This window comes from Lepidothrix coronata, unplaced genomic scaffold (assembly GCF_001604755.1).
Source record: "Lepidothrix coronata isolate B3197 unplaced genomic scaffold, Lepidothrix_coronata-1.0 Scaffold154, whole genome shotgun sequence".
NCBI classification, from domain to species: Eukaryota; Metazoa; Chordata; class Aves; order Passeriformes; family Pipridae; genus Lepidothrix; species Lepidothrix coronata.
This window is the reverse complement of record NW_016690334.1, coordinates 1,596,071-1,616,265: the sequence shown is the minus strand read 5'-3', so window position 1 is coordinate 1,616,265 and position 20,195 is coordinate 1,596,071. Positions and strand designations below refer to the sequence as shown.

The 20,195-nt window shown below is 48.5% G+C and overlaps 2 protein-coding genes across 5 annotated transcripts; one reads left to right on the top strand and one right to left on the bottom strand.

The window, feature by feature from the left end:
* Nucleotides 1-736: 736 nt before the first annotated feature.
* Nucleotides 737-17,097, bottom strand: LRWD1 (leucine rich repeats and WD repeat domain containing 1). 4 transcript variants are annotated; one of them, XM_017828956.1, is made up of 16 exons: nt 17,012-17,097; nt 14,450-14,592; nt 12,307-12,541; nt 10,995-11,114; nt 9,789-9,941; nt 8,916-9,056; nt 7,932-8,273; nt 7,210-7,336; nt 6,853-6,962; nt 6,190-6,397; nt 4,617-4,689; nt 4,382-4,522; nt 3,616-3,710; nt 2,875-3,036; nt 2,058-2,182; nt 737-1,118 (listed from the first exon to the last, which is right to left on the bottom strand). In XM_017828956.1, the coding sequence occupies exons 1-16, from the start codon at nt 17,045-17,047 to the stop codon at nt 978-980; spliced, it is 2,352 nt and encodes a 783-aa protein (XP_017684445.1). In that variant the 5' UTR covers nt 17,048-17,097; the 3' UTR covers nt 737-977. The 4 variants fall into 4 exon arrangements, with proteins under 4 accessions (XP_017684445.1, XP_017684448.1, XP_017684446.1 ...); XM_017828959.1 differs by lacking the exon at nt 17,012-17,097 and adding an exon at nt 16,439-16,543; XM_017828957.1 differs by lacking the exon at nt 17,012-17,097 and adding an exon at nt 16,188-16,242.
* On the top strand, nt 16,539-19,162 carry ALKBH4 (alkB homolog 4, lysine demethylase). The gene is made up of 3 exons (XM_017828960.1): nt 16,539-16,660; nt 17,319-17,516; nt 17,961-19,162. The coding sequence occupies exons 1-3, from the start codon at nt 16,565-16,567 to the stop codon at nt 18,594-18,596; spliced, it is 930 nt and encodes a 309-aa protein (XP_017684449.1). The 5' UTR covers nt 16,539-16,564; the 3' UTR covers nt 18,597-19,162.
* Nucleotides 19,163-20,195: the final 1,033 nt, after the last annotated feature.

The window sequence follows — 20,195 nt, the reverse complement described above, 5'->3', positions numbered from 1 at the left end:
GGGGGGGGGGTGAGAGGTCTGTTATTTCTGAATGCCTGGAATTGGTTTTGAATCTATGAAGGATCAGTTGGAATGCATTCTTCACAGAATGGTTTGGGTTGGAAGGGTGTTCTCTGATGTGGTGGGGAAAAGCACCAGGGCACCAAATTTTGTACATAAGTTTTGATTTTAATTTCAGTAATAATTTTCTGGATGGTGTACAGGTTTCCAGTGGTGGTTCTCGTGTATCTCAGAAAAGCCAGGGATGTTTAAACACCTCTTCCAGCTCAGTAACAGCTCTTGTGTTTTTGTTTGTGATTTTACAGGTTGCTATTAAGGACAAACAAGAAGGAATTGAGTAAAATCCATCCCCTGTGGAGGAGACTGTGCTTCTGAGGCAGAATGATGTGTCTCTTAGTTAGGTGATATATTTAAACCTCCACTCATGGCAAATATTTCCCCCCTTGTCCCACTTCTGTTTAGTATTTGACAGCAGCAGTGATATTTCGAGTTCGTTTGTTTGGGTTTTTTTTAATACCAGAGGGGCACTTTGCCAAGAGGATAAATGTCTTGTTGGATATGACAGATAAGTCATTAAAGTGATTTTTTACTTTTCTGATTGGAGCCTCAAGGCAAATATTTGTCCTGGGCTGTTGGGGAGGTTATTGTGGGTATAATTCCAGCATGAGAAGCTGCTCAGTGACAGCAGCAGATGAACTCTCTGCTTCTCCTGTCACAAACTCCAGGCACTGCCAAGTGAACTGGTATTTTGTTTTATTAAGTGCCATTTCTATAAAACAAATGCACAAATTGTGAAAACTTACAGTAAAAGAAACCGGATGTTTACAACGATTCAATGAGTTTAACAAACCCTTACCTTTGTTATTTCGTTTAATCTTGCACATCATGGCTGGTCTAGAAAACGTTCATGGGCACATGGGTAACAGTCACTAATACTGCACTAGTTCAAATCACGGGGGCGAGACTGGCACAGGGGACTATGACTTCTTCCAGATGGCTGTTATGTTCACACTGGTCAGGACAACAAGGTAGGTGAAGGCAGGGTCTGACACCACGTTGTTCACCAGGATCTCGGGGGGCTGCTCCCCGTTCACGCGGAGCTCCGGCCACTGGAGGATCTGTGGGGAGAACAGAGTGCGGTGGGGGTGTCTGAGGGGGAGGATGTTCAGCACAGCGGGGTCTCTTCTGGGGAAGCTGAGTCAGAGGCTCTTCCCCCTTTCTGAGGTGTGGTAAAGCTTTGGGATGCTCCTGAAGGGCCAAGGTTTAATGCGGAGCGGCTTGAGCGGGAAGGAAAAAGCTGTTGGCAATACAATTCCCAAAACCTTATGGAATCATAGAATCACTTGGCTTGGAAAAGACCTCCAAGATCACAGAGTCTGATCTTTAACCCATCATCACCTTGGCAACCAGACCAGAGGACTGAGTGCATATCCAGTTGTTCCTTGAGCACCTCCAGGGATGGGGACTCCAACACCTCCCTGGGTAGTTCATTCCAGTGTTTTAACAACCCTTTCAGTGAAGAAATTATGGAACATTGAGTCCCTTCATACCTATATCCAGTGTAGCTCCAGACCAGTGAGTGAGAGCCTTTGAGTGTGTGTGTGATTGTCCTTTCAGAGGCTTCATGCAAGGGAACAGTGATTGCCCAAAGGAGAACTGTCTCCAGAGGCCAGGGAAATATCGACTAGGAAAAGGGTATGTGAACACAGGAAAGCAGTGAGCCCTTCCCTGCTCTGGATTCCCTCCCCTCAGCCCCTCAGGGACATGGTGCCTGCACTCTTTGTGTTGTGGGGCTCTCCAGTTTAACCACCAGAATTTTAGGGCCCTTCTAGGAAGAGCTGCCCAGCTGCACCATGCAGGAGCTGACAGACTTGCTTTGCAGCTCCTGATTCCCGTCCCAGCTGCGAGTGCCATGGTCAGCTCTGGAGACTGCTTTTAATTGCTTGTGAGTGTCAGGTGTGGAAACATGAGGCATATTCTGGGATAAACCTCCTCAGGAGACTGGGATTAGCTGCCCTGGGGTGGAAGGGAGGCCCCAAAGGGTACCTGATACCTACCTGTGCAGGAGAGATCCTCCGCTCCGAGCGCTTTCCCTTTGGAGAGCCCCAGGCCGTGGTGTAGCTGGAGAGGTTGTACATCCACACGCTGCCCTTCTCATCACCACAGAACACATAGCCTTTTGCTGTGAGAGCAAAAGAAAAAGCTGGAAAACTACTGTGGAGCTGGGAGTCTGTTCTGCTGCAAAGCAGAGCTCCAGGCAGTGCTGTAGTGTCCCAAGGGAAAGGTGCCATATTTCAGCAAAACTCCCTTTCCAGCACAAAACTACAAATCTACGTTGCTCTGAAAGAACTCAATTCATTTAAGGATAAGTCAGCTATCTTACTCTAGTGTGGAAAAAGTAGTGCTAAATACTTCAGGATGTCTCCTGACTTTTTTTTAGACTGGTTTTGGAAAGTGATGACCAGATGAGGTTTGTCTGTTCCTTGCCAGCCTACAGGGCCAGCTGCCCAGTGTGTGGCATTCCTGCCCCTGGCTTCAGATGCACTGTGTCAGAATGGCTCCACCAAGGCTACGGGGCCCAGCCCTCAGCTCTGTGCTTTGAAAACCTGTACAAGAAAGACCATGGAGCCTCGGCTGAACCCCCTTGCAGGGCAGATGGTACAGCTGCAATTATTTATCACTTGTATTATTTATACCCAGCTGGTGCCGGGCTGAGGCTGCGCAGTGCTGGAGCTGCACTGCAGTGCTTGCAGGGGGGAGCCCTGACGTTCTCTGGTGGGCTCTGAAATCCAGGCCTCTGCCTCTGATGGGGCAAAGGGGAGCCCCACACACCTGGGCAAAGCACACCTGGCCCTGGGGACCAGTGCTGCCTACCTGGGCAGGTGCTGAGTGTCAGGTAGGACATGTCTGTCGTGGACCACTCCAGCTCAGCCAGGATAACTGCAGACACTGTCCGCTGGCATCCCTTCCCCTTGGCGTCAAAGGACCGGCTCCAGCTCCACAGGTAAATGCATCCTGGTTTGGAGCTCTTGGAAACTAGGGAAGAAAGACAGGAGAGGCTGTGTAAGCTGCTGGGAAGTGAAATGCCTCAAGACAAAGGCTGGGCTCTGGTGAAGGTGGTCCATCCAGAACACGACTTTTAGGACCTGGGACCTGATCCAGCAACAACTGTTTCCACCTGCTTTACCTCATTTCAGGACAAGTGGAGGCTGCAGAGAGATTTTCAGTGCTATGCTTACGTTCCTGAACTGCAGAACAAGCATAAGCTATTCAGAAAAACCCAGCCCATGATGTGGAACCTCCAGTTCCCCTGCAGAAAAGACTGCTGCCACCAGCCCCTGAGCAGAAAGGAGCTCTCCTTCCTTCCACACTGGCACTACTTGGCCAAGCATGCCCTTGGGGATGGGTCCATCTGATTTACAGTCCTGCCCAGACATGGGTTTATGCTCTAGGCCATATTTTTGGGAAAGATAAATGACTCTGGGAAAAAATTCCCTTCTGTGTAGCCCCCAACTAACGAGGCAGTCACCCTCTGCTCATCGTTCTTGCTTCACCCTGCACATGCTGAGGTGCCCCACTGTATTTTTGGGATTGGGCTGTTGTGTTTACACTCACCAACGACATCGTCATTCAGAAAAGCCAGACCATCGACCCTGTGAGATGTTGTCATGCTTTCATCATCAGGAAACTGGAATATGGCTTCAAAAGGCCTAGAGCAGGGGGGAAGGGTGAAATGAGCCAAGTCCTGAACAGGCAGCAGTGGAAGGGCACCCAGGTACAGAGCCCAGAAGGAAATCCGTGTGTTAGTGAGTCTCTTGCCAAGTTCAGATGAATTCCCACTTGAACTTACATGTCTATAAGTATGGGTTTATTGAAAGCAGAAGCCCATTTGCTTAAGAGATTGCTGTTTCACTTCATCTCTTTTTGCAGGCATCAAGATTAGTATTTGCCAGCAGGGCATGACTTTACTTGCTTCTTTCTTGTAATTTTTTCCTGAGCTCCCACAGAGTGCCAGTTTCCTGGGTTACCTCACGTACCAGGAGCAGGGAAGGCCTCACTGTGAGACTGGAAATCGATCCAAGAATTTACACTCTGTTACACTACTTTGAGATGACACACCCTTAAGTTTTGGGGTATTGGATTACACTCCTGCCAGCCTTCCTGCAAAGCAGCCTGGATCTTTAATACAAGCACAGAGCTGCAAGCTCCTTTAGCACATGCTCATATTTTTTCTGGCCACTATGGGAAGGGGAGGGCGTTTTAAGTTTGGTAGGACATGCTGCTTTTGCTCAAACCTCCTCAGTCAGAAATCAAACCTTTGCTAGGACTACCTCTTCTTGTTATGGAAAGCAAATTCATGGTCTCAGCTTTTGGTTCTCACCTGCTTTTTTCTCCTTTATCCAGTTTTATGTTCCAGGCAAAGCAGCCACTTTCACAGCCTGCCAGCAGGTACTGCTCCGGGCAGGTGGGCACCAGGGCAATCCGTAAGGGAATAGAGGCTGCTTCCAGCACCAGCAGCTGGCTAAAAAACAGAAGAGAACAAGCAGTTAAGTGGTGCTGCGACGTGGTAGTTACAGGCTCCTTGGACTGGCCCCATCTGGTTTTTGAACCTTTACCTTGCTTTGAAATTGTAGTCACAGTCTGGAATCCCAATATCCCAGAGTGCAATTCGCTTGTCATAGGATGCAGCTGTGGGACACAGAAGAGAAGCAGGTAGTGACACCGCTGCTCATCTGGCTCTTCTCGTGCTAAGCTGGCAATTCTACCTGAGTCACGGGCTGTTACACTCTAAGGCTGTGGCATCAGAGAGCTCATTAAAGCACAGCAGCAGTCACCAAGGCTCCTGGCCCCACACCACTCCACAGACACTGTCAGGCATGCACAGTCAATGCTTTGTGTTCTTATCCTGTGCTCTAAGAGGGGCAAATAAAGTTTCTTTCCTGCTGTCCATTACTGAGTTGTGGCTTCACAAAGTCGTTAATTAGTGGCCCTCTAAGCTTGTTTCTGCTCAGGGGTTATGGTGGGATCTAAAATACGAGTTGCAACCTCTACTCTCAGGCAGACACTGCTTTATATCCCTGGCTTACTGTGTTCACATCCACAGCAGCTTCCACTGGGAAAGTTAGGCACTGATGTAAAGGGTGAGAAATGTCACCATGCTGAGATATTGATAGCAGAAACAATCCTAATAGATTACTCAGAGTGATCTGGATCCCCATCAGATGACACCCCTCAAACTCAGTTTGTTGGTGTCCAGTCTCCAAAGAGGGATGCAAAGACTCTCCCTTTATTACTCTTTTTCTATGCAATATATAGGGTTAGGGTTAGGGTGAGCCTTGCTGTCCATATCATTATATAGATAAGCTATCAACCTCCTTATCCCTTCTTCTGCTTCTGCTTTTGGCACTCTTGAGCTTCTTCTTGAAAAGTATCCCCTGTTCTAAAAAAATTCCACTTTTAATGGTTCACGTAGCTCTCTAACCACTCCAGGATGTGGGTAATTGTAGGCAAGAGAAACAATGTGCTTTGGGGCGCAGGTGTGGCCTGAATGGCTCTGTACCAGCTCACTCTACAGCCTGACAATGCAGCTCCAATTTGTAATATGATGGTTCATTACCAGTCCATAAGCCACGGCCTCTGTGGGCCCCACTGTGTGTGGCAAAGCTCTCTTTGACATCAGGACCTGAATAAAAATCTCTGATGAGGCACAGAACTCAAAAAAAAAAAAAAAAAAAAGTCATTTATTCAAAACCAATTGAGCACACAGTTGTGTTTGTTGGGAAAAATGAAATCCAAAACTCATAATACCCCGCTGTGCTCGAGGAGAGCCCTGCCACTGCCTGCCCCCAGCTGCCTGCTCTGCCTGTCATTCTTCTTACTCACCCCTGTGGAACGCATCCACTGCCGGCCTCGTTTGTGGCTCATGTGTGTGTGCCAGCCACCCTGAGAGCCACCGAGGGGGAAACAGGAGCTGCTGCACCTCAGCTGAAGAGCCAGGTCCTGGCAGAAACAATCTGTCCTGCTGTAAGTTGCTGCCACAGGAGACTAACAATGGTCTCTCCCTAACGCCTGTCCGTGCTTTTTGTGTGTGTGTCCCTGCTTGCCCTGGTGACAACTCCCCTTGTTAAGGAAGCCTTGAATTTTCCACATTATTACTAAAGCTAAAGAGGTTCTGAAGCAGAGACTTACTGAAGAGGTGGGTCTCTTGGGTTGGGCTGAAGCAGACAGTAGCAATGGGCTTCTTGTGAGCCTTTATCTCTCCGTAGCAGAAGTCAGCTGCCACATGGATCAGTTTGACAATCCCTCTCCTCCCAGCAGCTGCCAAGATATTGTGAGCTTTCTTCCGACTGTCGCTGATCACCATTGTGAGGGTTGTCCATGCAACGCTGAAGAACTCCTGGGACAGAAAGAAACCAGGAATAGAGTGACAGCGGATGGCAGGACGGCTGTTAGCTCAGAGATAAGACAACTATCACAAGTGCTACTCAGGTGAAACACCACCACTATTTTAAGATGGAGCACCAAAACTCAAAACAACCCTGAGAAGAACACAAACTACAGAAACAGGATGTTTATTCCTCTATGCTGTCAAGCAGGCTTAGCAGCCACATACACCTGCGTGAGGGGAGAGGCACACTAATCTTTTAAACTAATAAAAGTATAAACCCAAACCAGGCTAAAAGGATAAGCAAGAAATATTTATTATGTATCTTCTTTCATTTAAGACCTGTCCATGCTAATGCCTGACAACCTTTCAGACCTCTCTGTAATATATATTATGCATACATGTATGTAAGTATTATAGATTATGCCATTCCCATTTAATGCTTACCCTTCCCACTTGCAACCCACCTCTGTAGCCACCTTATACTTTTTCAGCACTGTCCCTGTCTCACAATCAATCAGACAAACAGATTCCCCTCCACAGGTTGCCACGGTTCTGGAGGAGCTCACAATGGGATCTGAAAGAGGAAAAAAAATGGGTGAGAAGTTCCCAGGTTCAGGGATAACACACGAAGACTGCAGCTTATCACTGCCTGGTGCTCTCCCAGCCTCCTGTTTTCAAAGTCAAAGAAGAAATATGTAAGCAAGTCTCTTCCTGACAACGGAGACTACGGCTCGAAGGAGCAGGGGTCTAACGCATGGAGTCCGCCGGGATTCCAGAGCCGGGTGGTTCTGGGAATCCTGCAAACCTCTTTAAGAGCTCACCTTTCCTGGCTCCAGAGTCTAGCACTGGCTCGAAGACACAGGACCAGAGCTGCGTTTTAAAATCCTCGCGGCTGTTGCCTTTACTGTGACACTGAAGAAAATGCAATGGCTCTGCACTGACATCCTCCTACAATAAACCATCCACATTTAGACAATTCATTCCCCTGACAGCGGTTTGCCTGTGATTGCCTTGACAGAACCCTCTACTGAACACAGCAATCTGAGTTAAAGTGAAGGACACAGGAGAGGCTGAGGTGCCAGCAATGCTCAAGACTCCTAAACCAGCAGACAACCGTTCAGATGTGCCCAGCAGACCCAAGCAGGGAACCCCATCCTGCTGCAGAGAAGTGTGAGAAGCCCTTTAGATCCCCACTGGCCTGAGCTGAGGGGGAAACACCTTTCCCCGTGCAGCCATCGGTGTGACCTGAGAGCAAGGCTTGCCAGTCCCATTTCTAAGCACAGGCTTTCAGAGCACCACCTCGGAGCGCTGGTCCATCCATCCCCTGAAGGGGATTCACCGTCTCCTGGGGGTGTCCCTTTCCTTCCCTGATGCTTCTGAGGGATTTAAAACAATGACAAAAAAAAAAAAAACAAACCAAAACTTTAACTCACAATACATATGTGAGCTCCAAGCTGTGTAGAGCTCTGATGAAACCTGAATGCAGCTCCTCCCACTACACCAAGAGGCCAAAAGCCAGTCCCCAGTGGGCTGGTGGACCTACCTTTCGCTTGGAGTTCTTCACTGGAGTCAAAGTAACAACTCCATTGTCCTGCTCCTGGCTTTTCTGTTCCCCTGTCATCTGGCTGGATCTTCTGTTGCTTTGCCCCTTGGGAAACTGCTCTCCATTCTTCTGTGTCCCTTCAGCTCCCTGCTCAGGGGTTGTCTCCTTGGCTGGCTGGTTTGATGTTCTTGGTTTATCAGGAGCTGGGTCATCCTGCACATGGCTGGACTTTCTGGGATTAACTACAGCCTCCTCCTCGGTGTTTGCCTGGGACTTGGACCTCTTGTTTCCAGCGCCTGACTTTGAATGGTTTCTTTTCCTCTTGCTGGGTGTTACTGTGACCTGTAAGACACGTTGTCATGCTGTCAGTTTCTGCAGAAGGTTTTTAGCTTTCCTGAGATTTTCCAGTGATTTGTAAGTTTAGAGATATTAGTTATTCAAATGCAAGTACCCTCCCATGGTTACAGACCGGGCTCCACGAATCAGACAGCCCAGAGCTGCAGGGTTCCTAGAGGCAGAAGCTAATGAAAATCACACAGCCAGACTCATTTTCAGCTCTCTCTCCCAGTTACTTGTGATTTACATACGATATGGAAAAACAAATCTGGTCCATGGACCACGGGGGTTCAATCTGCAGCCGTTTCCAAGCAGGCAAAAATCAGCACAGTCTGGTCAGCCATCAACCCAGCTCTCTAATTAAAAATATCCCTTCCTAGGGAGTCAGTGGAGTCAGTAAGATTCATGGAATCTTTTGGGTCTCCTATGAGAATGGAAGCTCTCTCCTCTTGGAGAGCAACTCAACCTTCCCATGGCTGGGAAAGCTTCAATCTGGCTGTAGAGAATCAGCCTGAGCTGCTGGATACAGGCTGGGGCCTGGGACTGCCCCTGTGGTTACCAAAGGGTCATAAATGCAAACTGACAAGAGCTACTGAGTTTGTAAGACACAGAAAGGACATTGTTAATGTAACTGGAAAAATCACCTACCTGAGCCACGTCCTCTGCAGCTTCTCTAGGGCTTTCTGTACTTTCTTCCTCATTCTCATCTGCCTTTTCCTCTGATTCAGTATCTGAGTTTAGCTCCAGACCCAGTGAGTATGACAGAAACTCTTCTGCAATCATTTTCACCTTAGAACCAAATATGAAATATGTTAAAAAGAAAAAAAAAAAAAGACAAAAAAATCAAGAGCAGTCAAACTCTGACGTGTCAAGAGCTGCTTTGCCAAGGTTTTAATATCTGCTCCCACTGCTCCACATGAATTTCACAAGTGGTGGAGGAGTCCTCAGCTGAGAGAGCCTGGCAGGCCAAGTCCTCTGCTGACATTACATGACCCAAGAACTTCACTTTGTTATGGGCATCCAGGGTACACTGTTGTGAAAACAACAGCACAGCAATGACACAAGACAAAGGAGAGATGGAAGCCTCAATTGTGTGTATGCACATACAAATAAAACAAATGTTACAAACTAAATGGTGCCTTTCCCCACTGGGAGTAACTACACTTGTCATTATCTTTTCTCCTTTCATACAGCTTTCATCAAGAGTAAAGGTTGCCATTAAACTAATTTGCAAATAATTAAGTATTAAGGATACTGCAGTCTTGTTAATTAGTACAATTATGGTTATTGCTTATGAATTAAAAAACAATGTTTAATGACCGTCATCACAACTTGGTGCATGTTTAGTCTTAGTGCTCCTGTAACTGCTTCATGAAGCAGTGAAGAAAACCACAAAAAGTGATATCACCTGTCTGCAGGAGCCCTGCACCCAAATCCATGGAGCATTTCAATCAAATCCACTCAGAATCAGGAGCAGGGTCCTTGCCTGAAGAACAGAAGGCTAAGTGGGACACAACCTACCCGCCAGCGGGTGAATTCACTGAGGGAGCTGGGTCCATACACTACATTGGTTTGTACTGACTTCAGGAACTTCTTCCTGATGGACTTCACCTGCTCAGCTGTGTATTTCTCAGGAAGTTGGTCACGGAAGAATTTTTCCCAGTGAGCAGTAACCTAGGCAGAAAGACTGAGTCTACTCAACAGAAAAAACAGAGCAGAAAAGCACAAGAGTACCTGTGAAAGCATTTAAGAAGTTGCCAACCCTGAGGTAGCTACATGATGGCACCACTTCCATTTTTTTAATTAGTGTTCAAACCATGATTTCATCTAACAGAAAACCCAGTTCCTCTGAACCAAGCTCAGGTGAGTGTGGCTAAGCAGACTCTGCCAGCATTGGACCCAGAGCAATGCCTGATTTCATGCCTCTGGATCCAGAGTAAATGGCCTTAAGGAGTCTTACACCGTGCCTTCCTAACAGGGAGGTACTTGATAAGTACACAGGTATTTCACAATAAGACATCCCAGGCTTCAGTATTTGATCTCCCCCTCACTGATACACAGAAGGAATTAACAAGATCAACTAACTAGACTACTAGTGGTAGGAGCAATAATGCACAAAACCAACCAACCAACCAACCAAACCTTTTTCATAATAGAGCAGTAATTTTGCTCCAGATCACAACATGCTTTGGGGGGACAGTCTGTCAGGAGCTAAGCTGTGTACACAAATGAGTGAAAATACAGTTCCAAACATGCACAGCTGAAGAAGAACAAACAAATTCTTGTTACTGGTGTATGCTGGAAAAAGCAAGATTATCCTGAGCTTGGTTTTGTGCTCCCCATTCCTGGGGCCTGGACAGTAACATAAATTAGACAGGGAGGTGTATGTAGCTGTTCTGTCAGCACCAGGCTTCTCCTGTTCCTGAATGATGATCAGAGTGACCTGAAAAACTAGAGGGTCAGACACAGTCCTGGTTGGCCCTGCTCTTGTCACTTAAACCACAGGCAAAGCTGGTTGCACAGAACAGGTAGAGCAAATGCAAATAGGGACCAGAGAAAGCAGAAGTAAGACATTTCCTGGGTGGCCCAAACTGCAGGCTGGGCTCAGATCATACCACAGTTATTGCACATCATTTGATGTTTATTTGCAGCTCTGTCATGACACTGAGAACAATATTTAGTTACTTCTCAGGTGTTTAGAGATTAAGGAAATATCAGACATCTCACCTTGCTGGTGAGCTTACGGCTATGGACGTGCCTCACGTGATTGGCCAGTTTGGTTATGTCCTTGCCATTGAGCAGCCGAAGATTTTCCAGAAGAAACATTACTTTATAGTCATCGTTGAGCTAAAGAGAGAAGACACCAGAGTTACAAAAACTGCACACATGGTTCTGGCTTTAGCTTTAGTCCTTGATGAAAATACAGCCAATGATGAGAAGAACATATCTAGTAAGGAAAAGCCGTTTCTTAAAATCTCTTCAGCGTTTCCAGCTTGAACTTTGCCTTTTAATTCTGAACCCATGTTCTCCTGTGAGCTGGGATCTCAAATTGCAGACAAAAGAGCTGCCCAACCCTCAGGCAGTACTAACATCCAACACAAGGTGGGGGCTGTGTAACCACTCATCTGCTCAGCCTGAGTGCAAGGCAGGCTGTTCTACTCCCATCCTTTAACACAGAGGAAGGCCTGTCCTGCCTCCAGTAAATGAATTCCAGCAGGAATTCTTTGGGCCAGGTGCATTTTAGGTCAGACAGTTCACCATGCAGCCACGCTGCCAGCATACAATAGCAAATAAGCCTCTGTGGATGGTGACAGGGGCTGATGCCACCCTAAAGCACAAGTAAAATTCCAGTTTTGGATGTTTAACCTGTACAGGCAGCAGAGCCTCTTGGGAGAAGTCAGAAACCTAAACTAGAACTAATCACCAAGTTTAAACCTTCATCAGAGGACCAAGTCTGCTCTTCCAGAGCACAAGGGGCACTAAAACTAACTAAACATTAGATACTAAGAAAAAACTCTTTACTTTGAGGGTGGTTGGCACAGGTTGCCCAGTGAAGCTGTGGCTGCCCCATCCCTGGAAGTATCCAAGGCCAGTTTAGTGGTTGCTTGGAGCAACCTGGGATAGTGGAAGGTGTTCCTGCTTGATGAAAGGGGCTGGAACAAGATGATCCTTAAGGTCCCTTCCAACCCAAACCATTCTGGGATTCCATGATTCTACAAGGACATTTCTACACAGTTATTACTCTACTTAAGCATGATCATAAGATACTCTGCCTAATAAACTGCCTAAGATGGAGTCTGACTTGGAGAAACAGGAGTTCAAGACACGCAGACATGGATATCTGAGTGGTTTGGGGCAACTGATGTCTGCAGACTGGTAAAGAGTGGCACGAAGTGGTGGAGGGGCACACAAAGACTGGCTGTTTCCTCAGATGCCCTTACACTTGCTGCCCAAGAACAACATATAAGAACTCTGCATAACTGGTGTTTGTTTGCTCCTCTGTTTAATGCTGAGCTTGTAAGGATGGGGGGTAACTCACTGTCAAGTACACATTGTTCTCGTAGGTCAGCTCCTCGAGCAGAGGGAACTGTTTCAGAGCAGTTACATCTTCCAGCTGGTTATTGTTGCAGTTTAGGACACGCAGGTCAGGCAGGGTTAGGCTGTTGGGAAATTTGTCCAGTAAATTATCAGAGAGATCTAGTTTCTGCAGGTGCCTCAGCCGGGAAAACAACCGCGGGTCTAAATCTCCAGTCTTCAACTGCAGCTTGGACAGGCTGAAAACAAAAGATAACATGAACTGTCTGCATCTCACTGGAAAACCAAGGGCTGATTTCACAGGATACAAGGCCCCTGCTTTTTCCTGTCTGCTGCATTCTGGACTCCGAGCACACACACGTGGGAAAGATGATGTGTTTGGGCTAACAGACACCATCAGGGGCTCGGGTCTGCCAAAGTTCCTGCAGCATAATTAACCTGCAATTCAGATAGTCCCCTATGGGTAACAGAGCTGGTTGGGAGCAGTGAATCACCAGAAACATTCTTATTTTGTAGAAAGAACCTCTAAGAGTTTTGGTATTTTATTCCTTTGCAATGGTGATTCAGCAAAACAAGCTGAAGCAATACACGACACTTATTCACTACACCATCAGTCTGTTCTGTCCATAGAATGCACTGGATTTATTATTTCACACTTCAGGCAAGTGCAGAGCAGGCCCCCAAATAATCTGCCTGTTTTCAAAGAACTAACTTGACCAAAAAAGTGATTTTTCCATTTCTTCTGTAGTGAATTTTGCTGCAAAAACTTTCAAAGGCAAATAAGGGAATCTACCTAACAAGACTCCAAAGCTGCCACCAAAACAGAAGTATTGTGCTGAAAGAGGAAGAGGTATAATATTTGTGAGGGAAAAAGAAATACCCTTTTTCTGTAAGAAACTGAAAACTGGATATTATAAGCAGGATATTATATTTGGTTAGATCATTTAGGTGAGCTCCAAAGGGAGCTTCTAGTCCTGGCAGCCAACATCTCCTGAGGGCACAAGCCTGAGTTCCTTTAACAAACAGAAATCCTGTCTCTAATGATCAGTAAAAAAAAAGGCTTCTTGATATAAATGAAGTGTGAATAAATGAGGCAAATAAACCCAGGAAGCAAGGTCCCTTCTCCTTCACTTGCCATCTCAGAGGCCTTACCAGCCAGTCAGAAAGGCTGAGAATTCAGCTGGCTGCAAAGCTGAGTCTGACTGTGGTGTCATTTTGGGGAGAAACCCAGCACTGTTCCCCAAACTTTCTGACATATAATCAGCACCATGGTATGAAGCACGGGAAAAGCCACATTCCAGAAATCCACTGCTTCAAGCACCTCCCCATCACTCTGTTACCCAGATTACTGCAGCTGATACTCCTCAGATAAACCTTTGAGTTTCTCTCTAAAAATAATTATTTTAGCACAAGACAAACCAAAAGAAATAACTTTAAAGAGTACATGTGAAACTCAAACCCTTTACATCAGGAACAAAAACAACAAAGGCACCAGCCAGAAACTGGCCAGCTGAGTCACTCAGATTGACCAGCTCTGGAACACTGAAATTCCACTACATTAAACATTTGGAAAGACACATATTTGCAATGACCTCTGTTAAGGATCTGAGCAACAAAACTGTTTTTAGTGGTTTCTAAGTGTTTCAGAGTTTATTCTCCCTCTCTGCAATGTTTGAGGTACTAACATAATTGGATTTAGAGGAGACAGAAAGTGATGGAGGTAGAGGAAAATGGAAGGGAAATAACACCAAAAATACTTAAAAAACCCTCTATAATCCAGGCCAGAAGATTCTCTTGTTCACATTAAGCAATTGGTAACAAAGATGGAAGTGCTCTGGGGGTAGGGATGATATCTGGGGGTTAGGAAATCAGGATCCAGTTTCACAGAATGAAAGTGGCACCAAACATTCAATAAAAAAGGCAAAAACACGTGACAACTGTCAATAACCTCTCTAGTGGATACAGTGCCACCAGTGCTCTCTGATCCTGCACTGGGAATGCCATCTCAGTTCTGTGCTCTGGAACTGCCTCTCTCTTTTTTTTTTAATAAAAATGCTTAGGGAAAAAAAAAAAGGCAAAAGAAAAAAAAAAAAGTATCGCCCAAGCTGAATTCAGCTGGAATTTTCCATGGGCCTGCCTGCACTTACTTCAGCGTCTCGATCTTCCGGAGCCTCGTAGATCTTGGAACTGCTCTTTCCAAAAGAAGTTCTGTAGTGATTTTTGACATTTTTAACCTCCACCCCTCTCCCGGAATGAGTAATGAGTCAGCTGGAGGATCTCTTCTTGTAACCTTCCAGGAAAAATAAACAGGAATAAGAGGAAATGCTTTCAACTGACTCCAAAAGGGGACAAAAATAAACATTATGAGGTTATGTACTGATTTTGCTGCTGTGTTGGAAGTCGCCTTTTTTACTTATTAGGTTGGGCACAGGCTCCCAACACGCTGACCCAATCCATCTCCAAAACAACAGGGATACCTCCTGTGGCTGTTAGAGTGACAGACTTGCTGCAGGGGATGACCCTCAGGACCTTGACAGCCTCACAGTTACCTGTTTGTGCCTCTCCTGGGCTCTGCGCTCCAGGAATTCCAACAGGCTTTCAAACAAACAGCAACAGAAAGAATAAATATACCTGCTGTGAACCCCTTCCTCCCAAGAAAATGACAGTGCACTCACTGGCCTGGCCAGCTGGACAGACTGTTTGGCTGGCAACTCCAAAATCCCCTAAAATTTTGGAAAACTGAAGTAATTAGCAGAAACGTAAATACCCACCCATTAATAACATTATTTCCTCAGCAAGGAAGAAAAATATCAACAGCATTCTGTGTGTTGTTGGTAATTAACAGATGTTTCCATGCATTGCTGTGGATGGGATAGGACATGCACACACAGGGATACGCTGATATTTAGAATAACAACACTGACAAGTCCAAAGGAGCTTCATGAAATTACTGGTTCAGGGTTTACCACTCTTCCTGACACAGATTCCAAGGGAGGGAAATAAAAGCTAACAAAGCTCCAAGGCCAGGCTTGCTCCTGTCTTTCTGTGTTAAATCAGAGCTGCCTAAATGCCATTCCAGCACATCCTGGGGAACACAGGGGGCACTGAGCTGTCACAGGGGGCACTGAGCAGTCCTTGGGCTTCATTTCAGCACCACCACACACCTACAGCACCTGGAATGTTGTGTGATGGGCAACAAGGCACTGCTTTGTTAACACCTGTACGTAAGGACAGTCCTTCAGGTATGGAACATTTTATACCAGCACAAAAAGGCCGAACGGAAAAACAGTTTTGAACAGCAGATGTTTGGGATTTGATCCTTCAAGCGACAGAGCTGTCACCGAGAGCCAAACCACGGGGTGAGGCTGAACCTACCAAACCTCCCTAAGAGCTAAGGAAAATGTGACACCAGTGGCTGTGGTTGTCCCCATCGCCCTCTCTGTGACCACACCAACACCTCAGACACAGCTGTGACACCGCTGAGCCGCAGGGAAGGCCGGGCATGGCATGTCCCCATCCCCGCAGCACCACGGGGGATGCTGCGGAGGGGATGCTCGGCCACTCCGGGGGCTGACGGGGAACTGCCCCTCTTCCTGCCCCACAGCAGCGCTGGGGCCGGAGCCGCACGGCGGGGCATCCCCCTGAGCTCCATGTGCTTGGCTGTGCCCGCCCTGCCCGGCCCCGCGCCCCCGGGCGGGCCCGGCGCGGCCCCCGGGACACGATGCGTGCGATGCCCCGGGGACGGCGGGGCCGCGGGCGCCGGGCTGTGCGCCCTCCTTGGGGCGGCCTCCCGGCCGCGGGGCACCGGCTGCGAGCGCAGGCCGCGGCTCCGCCCGCGGGCAGGGCCGGGCCGGTGCGGCTCCAGCCCCGGGCCCACGGCCATACCCGCGGCCTGCGGTCACTGAGGGCCGCCCTGGGGCCGGCGCCGGCCGCGGCCTGAGGCGCCCCCGCGGGGCGTGCACCGCACGCTGTGACTACAATTCCCAGCGTCCCCCGCGGCGCGCCCGGGCCCCGCGCCGCTGCTGGGGGCCGCGGGGGCTGCTGGGAGCGCGAGTCCGCCCCGCGCCCCCCCCTCCCCACCGCCCACCACATCCATCCCGGCCGCGCGGCCTTCGCCCAACCCCCGCTGCCCTCACCTGGAAGCGGCCGGGCGGGAGGAAGAGGAGCCGGGGGAGGGAGGGAGGAAGGAAGGAAGGAAGGGCGGGAGGAGGAGGAGGAGGAGGAGCGGGGAGCGGGGCTGTGTGCTCGGCGCGGGCAGCGGGATGCGGGCGGCGGGCGGAGGGCCGGGCTGCGGCTGCAAGGGGATCCGCTCCTGCCTGCTCTGCGAGGGGCCCGCGCCGGCCGCTCCGCCCCCGCAGGTACCGGGGAGGGGGCGGGCGGCGGGGCGGGGCGGCGGGAGGAGCCGGGGGGCGGTGGGGGGCGCGGGCCGGGGCCCCTCGGGGCGGGGGGGGGGGGGGGGACCGCGACCCCCGTGCCCGGGGAGGGGCCGCGTCCCGGGGGCTGCGGGGCAGGTGGGGACAAGGCACAGCCCCCGTTCCCCCCAGGGGTACTGTGGATTCTTCACCCTCATAACGCCCCGGCTGCGCTCAGGAGCAGAGAGGGAGCTCACCTGAGCTCCACACATCACACTCATTTCCTACAGCTTAGCCTTGCGGCCCGGGCGATTTTTATCAACTTTCCTCATTCAACATTTATTGCTTATGACAAACCATATCTCTCCAGCCGGCCTGAGCGATGCCCACCATTAATCTCCTTGCACCTGTGGCCCCGAGGATCAACGGTTCTTCCTCTGTCTTTGTAGGATAAAGACATCACTAGTAAAGCAAAGTGGCTTCAAGCAAGCACCTCATGAAAACAAAACAAAACAGGGAATAGTTGTTCCCCAAAAGCAGCTGTAACATTTCTCATGTCTGCAAGAATCCCGTACGGTTTTCATGCTGCAATATCAAGGTTGCAGTGGTAAAAAAATAGAAATGCCTTTATTGCTTTTTTTCTTTTCCGTTGTTATTTCCACAGGGAGAAGATAATTTCACTTACTGTCCAGCAACAGGCCTAGCTAAAGGAAATGAGCACTCGGAATTTGCTGGCTGGGCATTCCCCTTTCCAGGGGTGTTCCTGGTGGAGGAGTTCATTAGTGAAGATGAAGAGTGTGAGATAGTGGAACTGATGGATCGAGATGACTGGAAACCATCACAGTCTGGCCGAAAGAAGCAGGTTGGATTTTAGAAGCACATTTGATCTTGGATGCCTCTGGAAAAGGAAAGATGTTTTCAGTCAACCCCCCAGATATTTAGATGTTTCGTTAAATGTCTTCCTTTGAAAGCTTTTCCTGAAATCAATGTCGAGAATTACCTGTCGTTAAAATCAACTTCTTGGAAAAACACATGATAGTCAAAACAAACAGTATTTGATGGTGCATGTCCAGGCATTAAAGTTCACACAATCTCCAAGGGAAAGAAGTGGGTGTGTGGGTTTGGTTTTACTTTACAAATCCAACTCCAGAGAGATTAACGTACATTCACCGAGTCCTTTTGGAACCTGGTGACCAGGAAGAGATGAGAACAGAATCCTGGTAGGGACCACAGCCTCTCCAAAAAGGCTTGTCCTAGATTTTCCCTTTACACTAGCTTTTTTCCCCTCCTTCTTCTTTTCCAACAGGACTATGGACCCAAAGTGAACTTCAAGAAGCAGAGGCTGAAAGCTGACGGCTTTACCGGTTTGCCAAGTTTCAGCAGGAAGATCGTGGCACAAATGAAGGCCTGCTCTGTGCTCAGTGGTTTCTTACCTGTTGAACAGTGTAACCTGGACTACACACCAGAGAGGGGTTCTGCCATAGACCCCCACTTTGATGACTGGTGGCTGTGGGGGGAGCGTCTGGTCAGCTTAAACTTGCTCTCCAAAACCGTGCTCTCCATGTCCTGTGACTCAGAGGACACCATCCAACTGTCCCCCACTTTCAGCAAAGGGGAATTAAGCCCCCCCGGGTCTCTCACACAAACATCAGCGTGCAGAAATTCGGGCGAGGAGGGAGTCGAGGGCGTTGTGCCGCCGAGGCTGGTTCCCAGTAAGGAGGTGACTGTTGCTGTTCACTTGCCCCGGAGGGCGCTGGTGGTGCTGCAGGGGGACGCGCGGTACAAGTGGAAGCACGGGATCCACCGCAAGCACATCGAGAACCGCCGGGTCTGTGTCACGTTCAGGGAGCTCTCTGCAGAGTTCAGCGCCGGGGGAAGGCACGAGGAACTGGGCAAAGAACTGCTGGAAATAGCTCTTTCATTCCAAGGGAGGCCGGTGTGATCAAGGGGAAGGCCGAGTTGCACTTTGTTAGGAAATTTGTAAAACGAGGTGCGGAATTTGTATGACCCGGTTTATTTGTGTGTGTGAGGAACCGGGTGTGTGCAGAGAGAAGCTCAATAAAGTGGAAATTTGACAAACAGAAATAAGGGACTGCAAGGAAGGAGTGGGCTTCAAAGGCTATGCTGGGCAATGGGAGCTTTTAGGCCAAAGTCAGAAATGAGCTGTTGTATCCATTAGCTGCGTTTTAACAAAAAAGCAAACAGCCAGTTTCTAAACACTGAAGTGCTTAGAGGAAAGTAAGTTAGAATCATTAAACTGAGCTGAAAATCAAACAGCCCTTGACACAGTTTTAGCCCAAGCCCTGCCACATATTTTAACCTTTCCTGGCCCACACTTGATACTGTCAGACGGTTTTGAGTGTTCCACCTCGCCCTGGGGGCACAACTATCTTTTCACCCTCCTCAGAACCTTCAGAGACCAGCTCCCAGGGGAGGAAGGTAAGCAAGTATCTCTCCACAGCTAGTACAACACACTGAGAACTAATTAAAGTAATTATCCTTTGCTGAAGATTCAGGCTCTTAACAATGAGGATTAATCATAAATTCCGTGTGTGACCTGTATCTTCTGGGATCTAAGAGCAGCATTTGCAGAGGGCTGATGCCACTCTTCAAGCTTGGACAGGGATCAGACCAAAGGCCTGCACAGGCTGTGTTATTTTCTGATCATTTGTCATCTCTGAACCCCGCTGTCAGCTCTCAGTAGCAAGAGTCTGATTTTGGGAATAAGCTGGGCAACAGACTGCAACACTGGCAGCTATCATTTATTTTCCTGGCACCTCCAGCAGTCAGGTTTGAATCATGCCTCGTACCTAAGATTCAAGTAGTCATTTGCAGCAGAAGCTGATTTGAGGCCATCTGTCTGCTCTGAACAAACTTCTGTGCTCTTGAAAATGAAGTTGTGCCACGGAAGAAGTGTGATCCTTTAATAAACACAGTTGTGCCATGAAAACCATTCAGCACAGTCACACCTACAGCACTAAAACACCACGTTACAGTGCTGCCTGGCTTTGGTTGGTAAGGAAAGGGGACAGACATATTTACAAACAGGATCTCAGCATCCCTGCACTGCTGTGTTCTGCCCTAGAAGTACTTCCCTGGCACAATGCACAGGATTTACTGTACAGTAATGCACTAATGCCACAGGCACTGCCCTCTGCTTTAGGGACTGCAGGGGAGGGAGCTCTTTACCCAAAACCCTTACTAGAAATCAGTTGGGTCAATCAGGATATTTCTTATCAGTTAAGCCAGCAGATACAGCTACAGCCCTTTGTGCAGTGAACCAGGTTCAGTTTAGCCCTGTATTTAAACAGCTGTGGACATTGGCTACGTGTTAATTCCTGCAGAGATCCACAAGTAGGGCTGCCATGAGCAGTCCCAAACCCCAAACCTCCATCCAGGCGGGCTGAGGAGTGTCACTGAGGTGCTCCAGGAGTGATTCCAGCAGTCACAGCACGGCCTCTCTGATGGAAACCTGTCACTGCAAACATGAACAGGCACAGAGAGCTCTATCCCAGGAAATTCCTCATAGGCTGCAACTGGA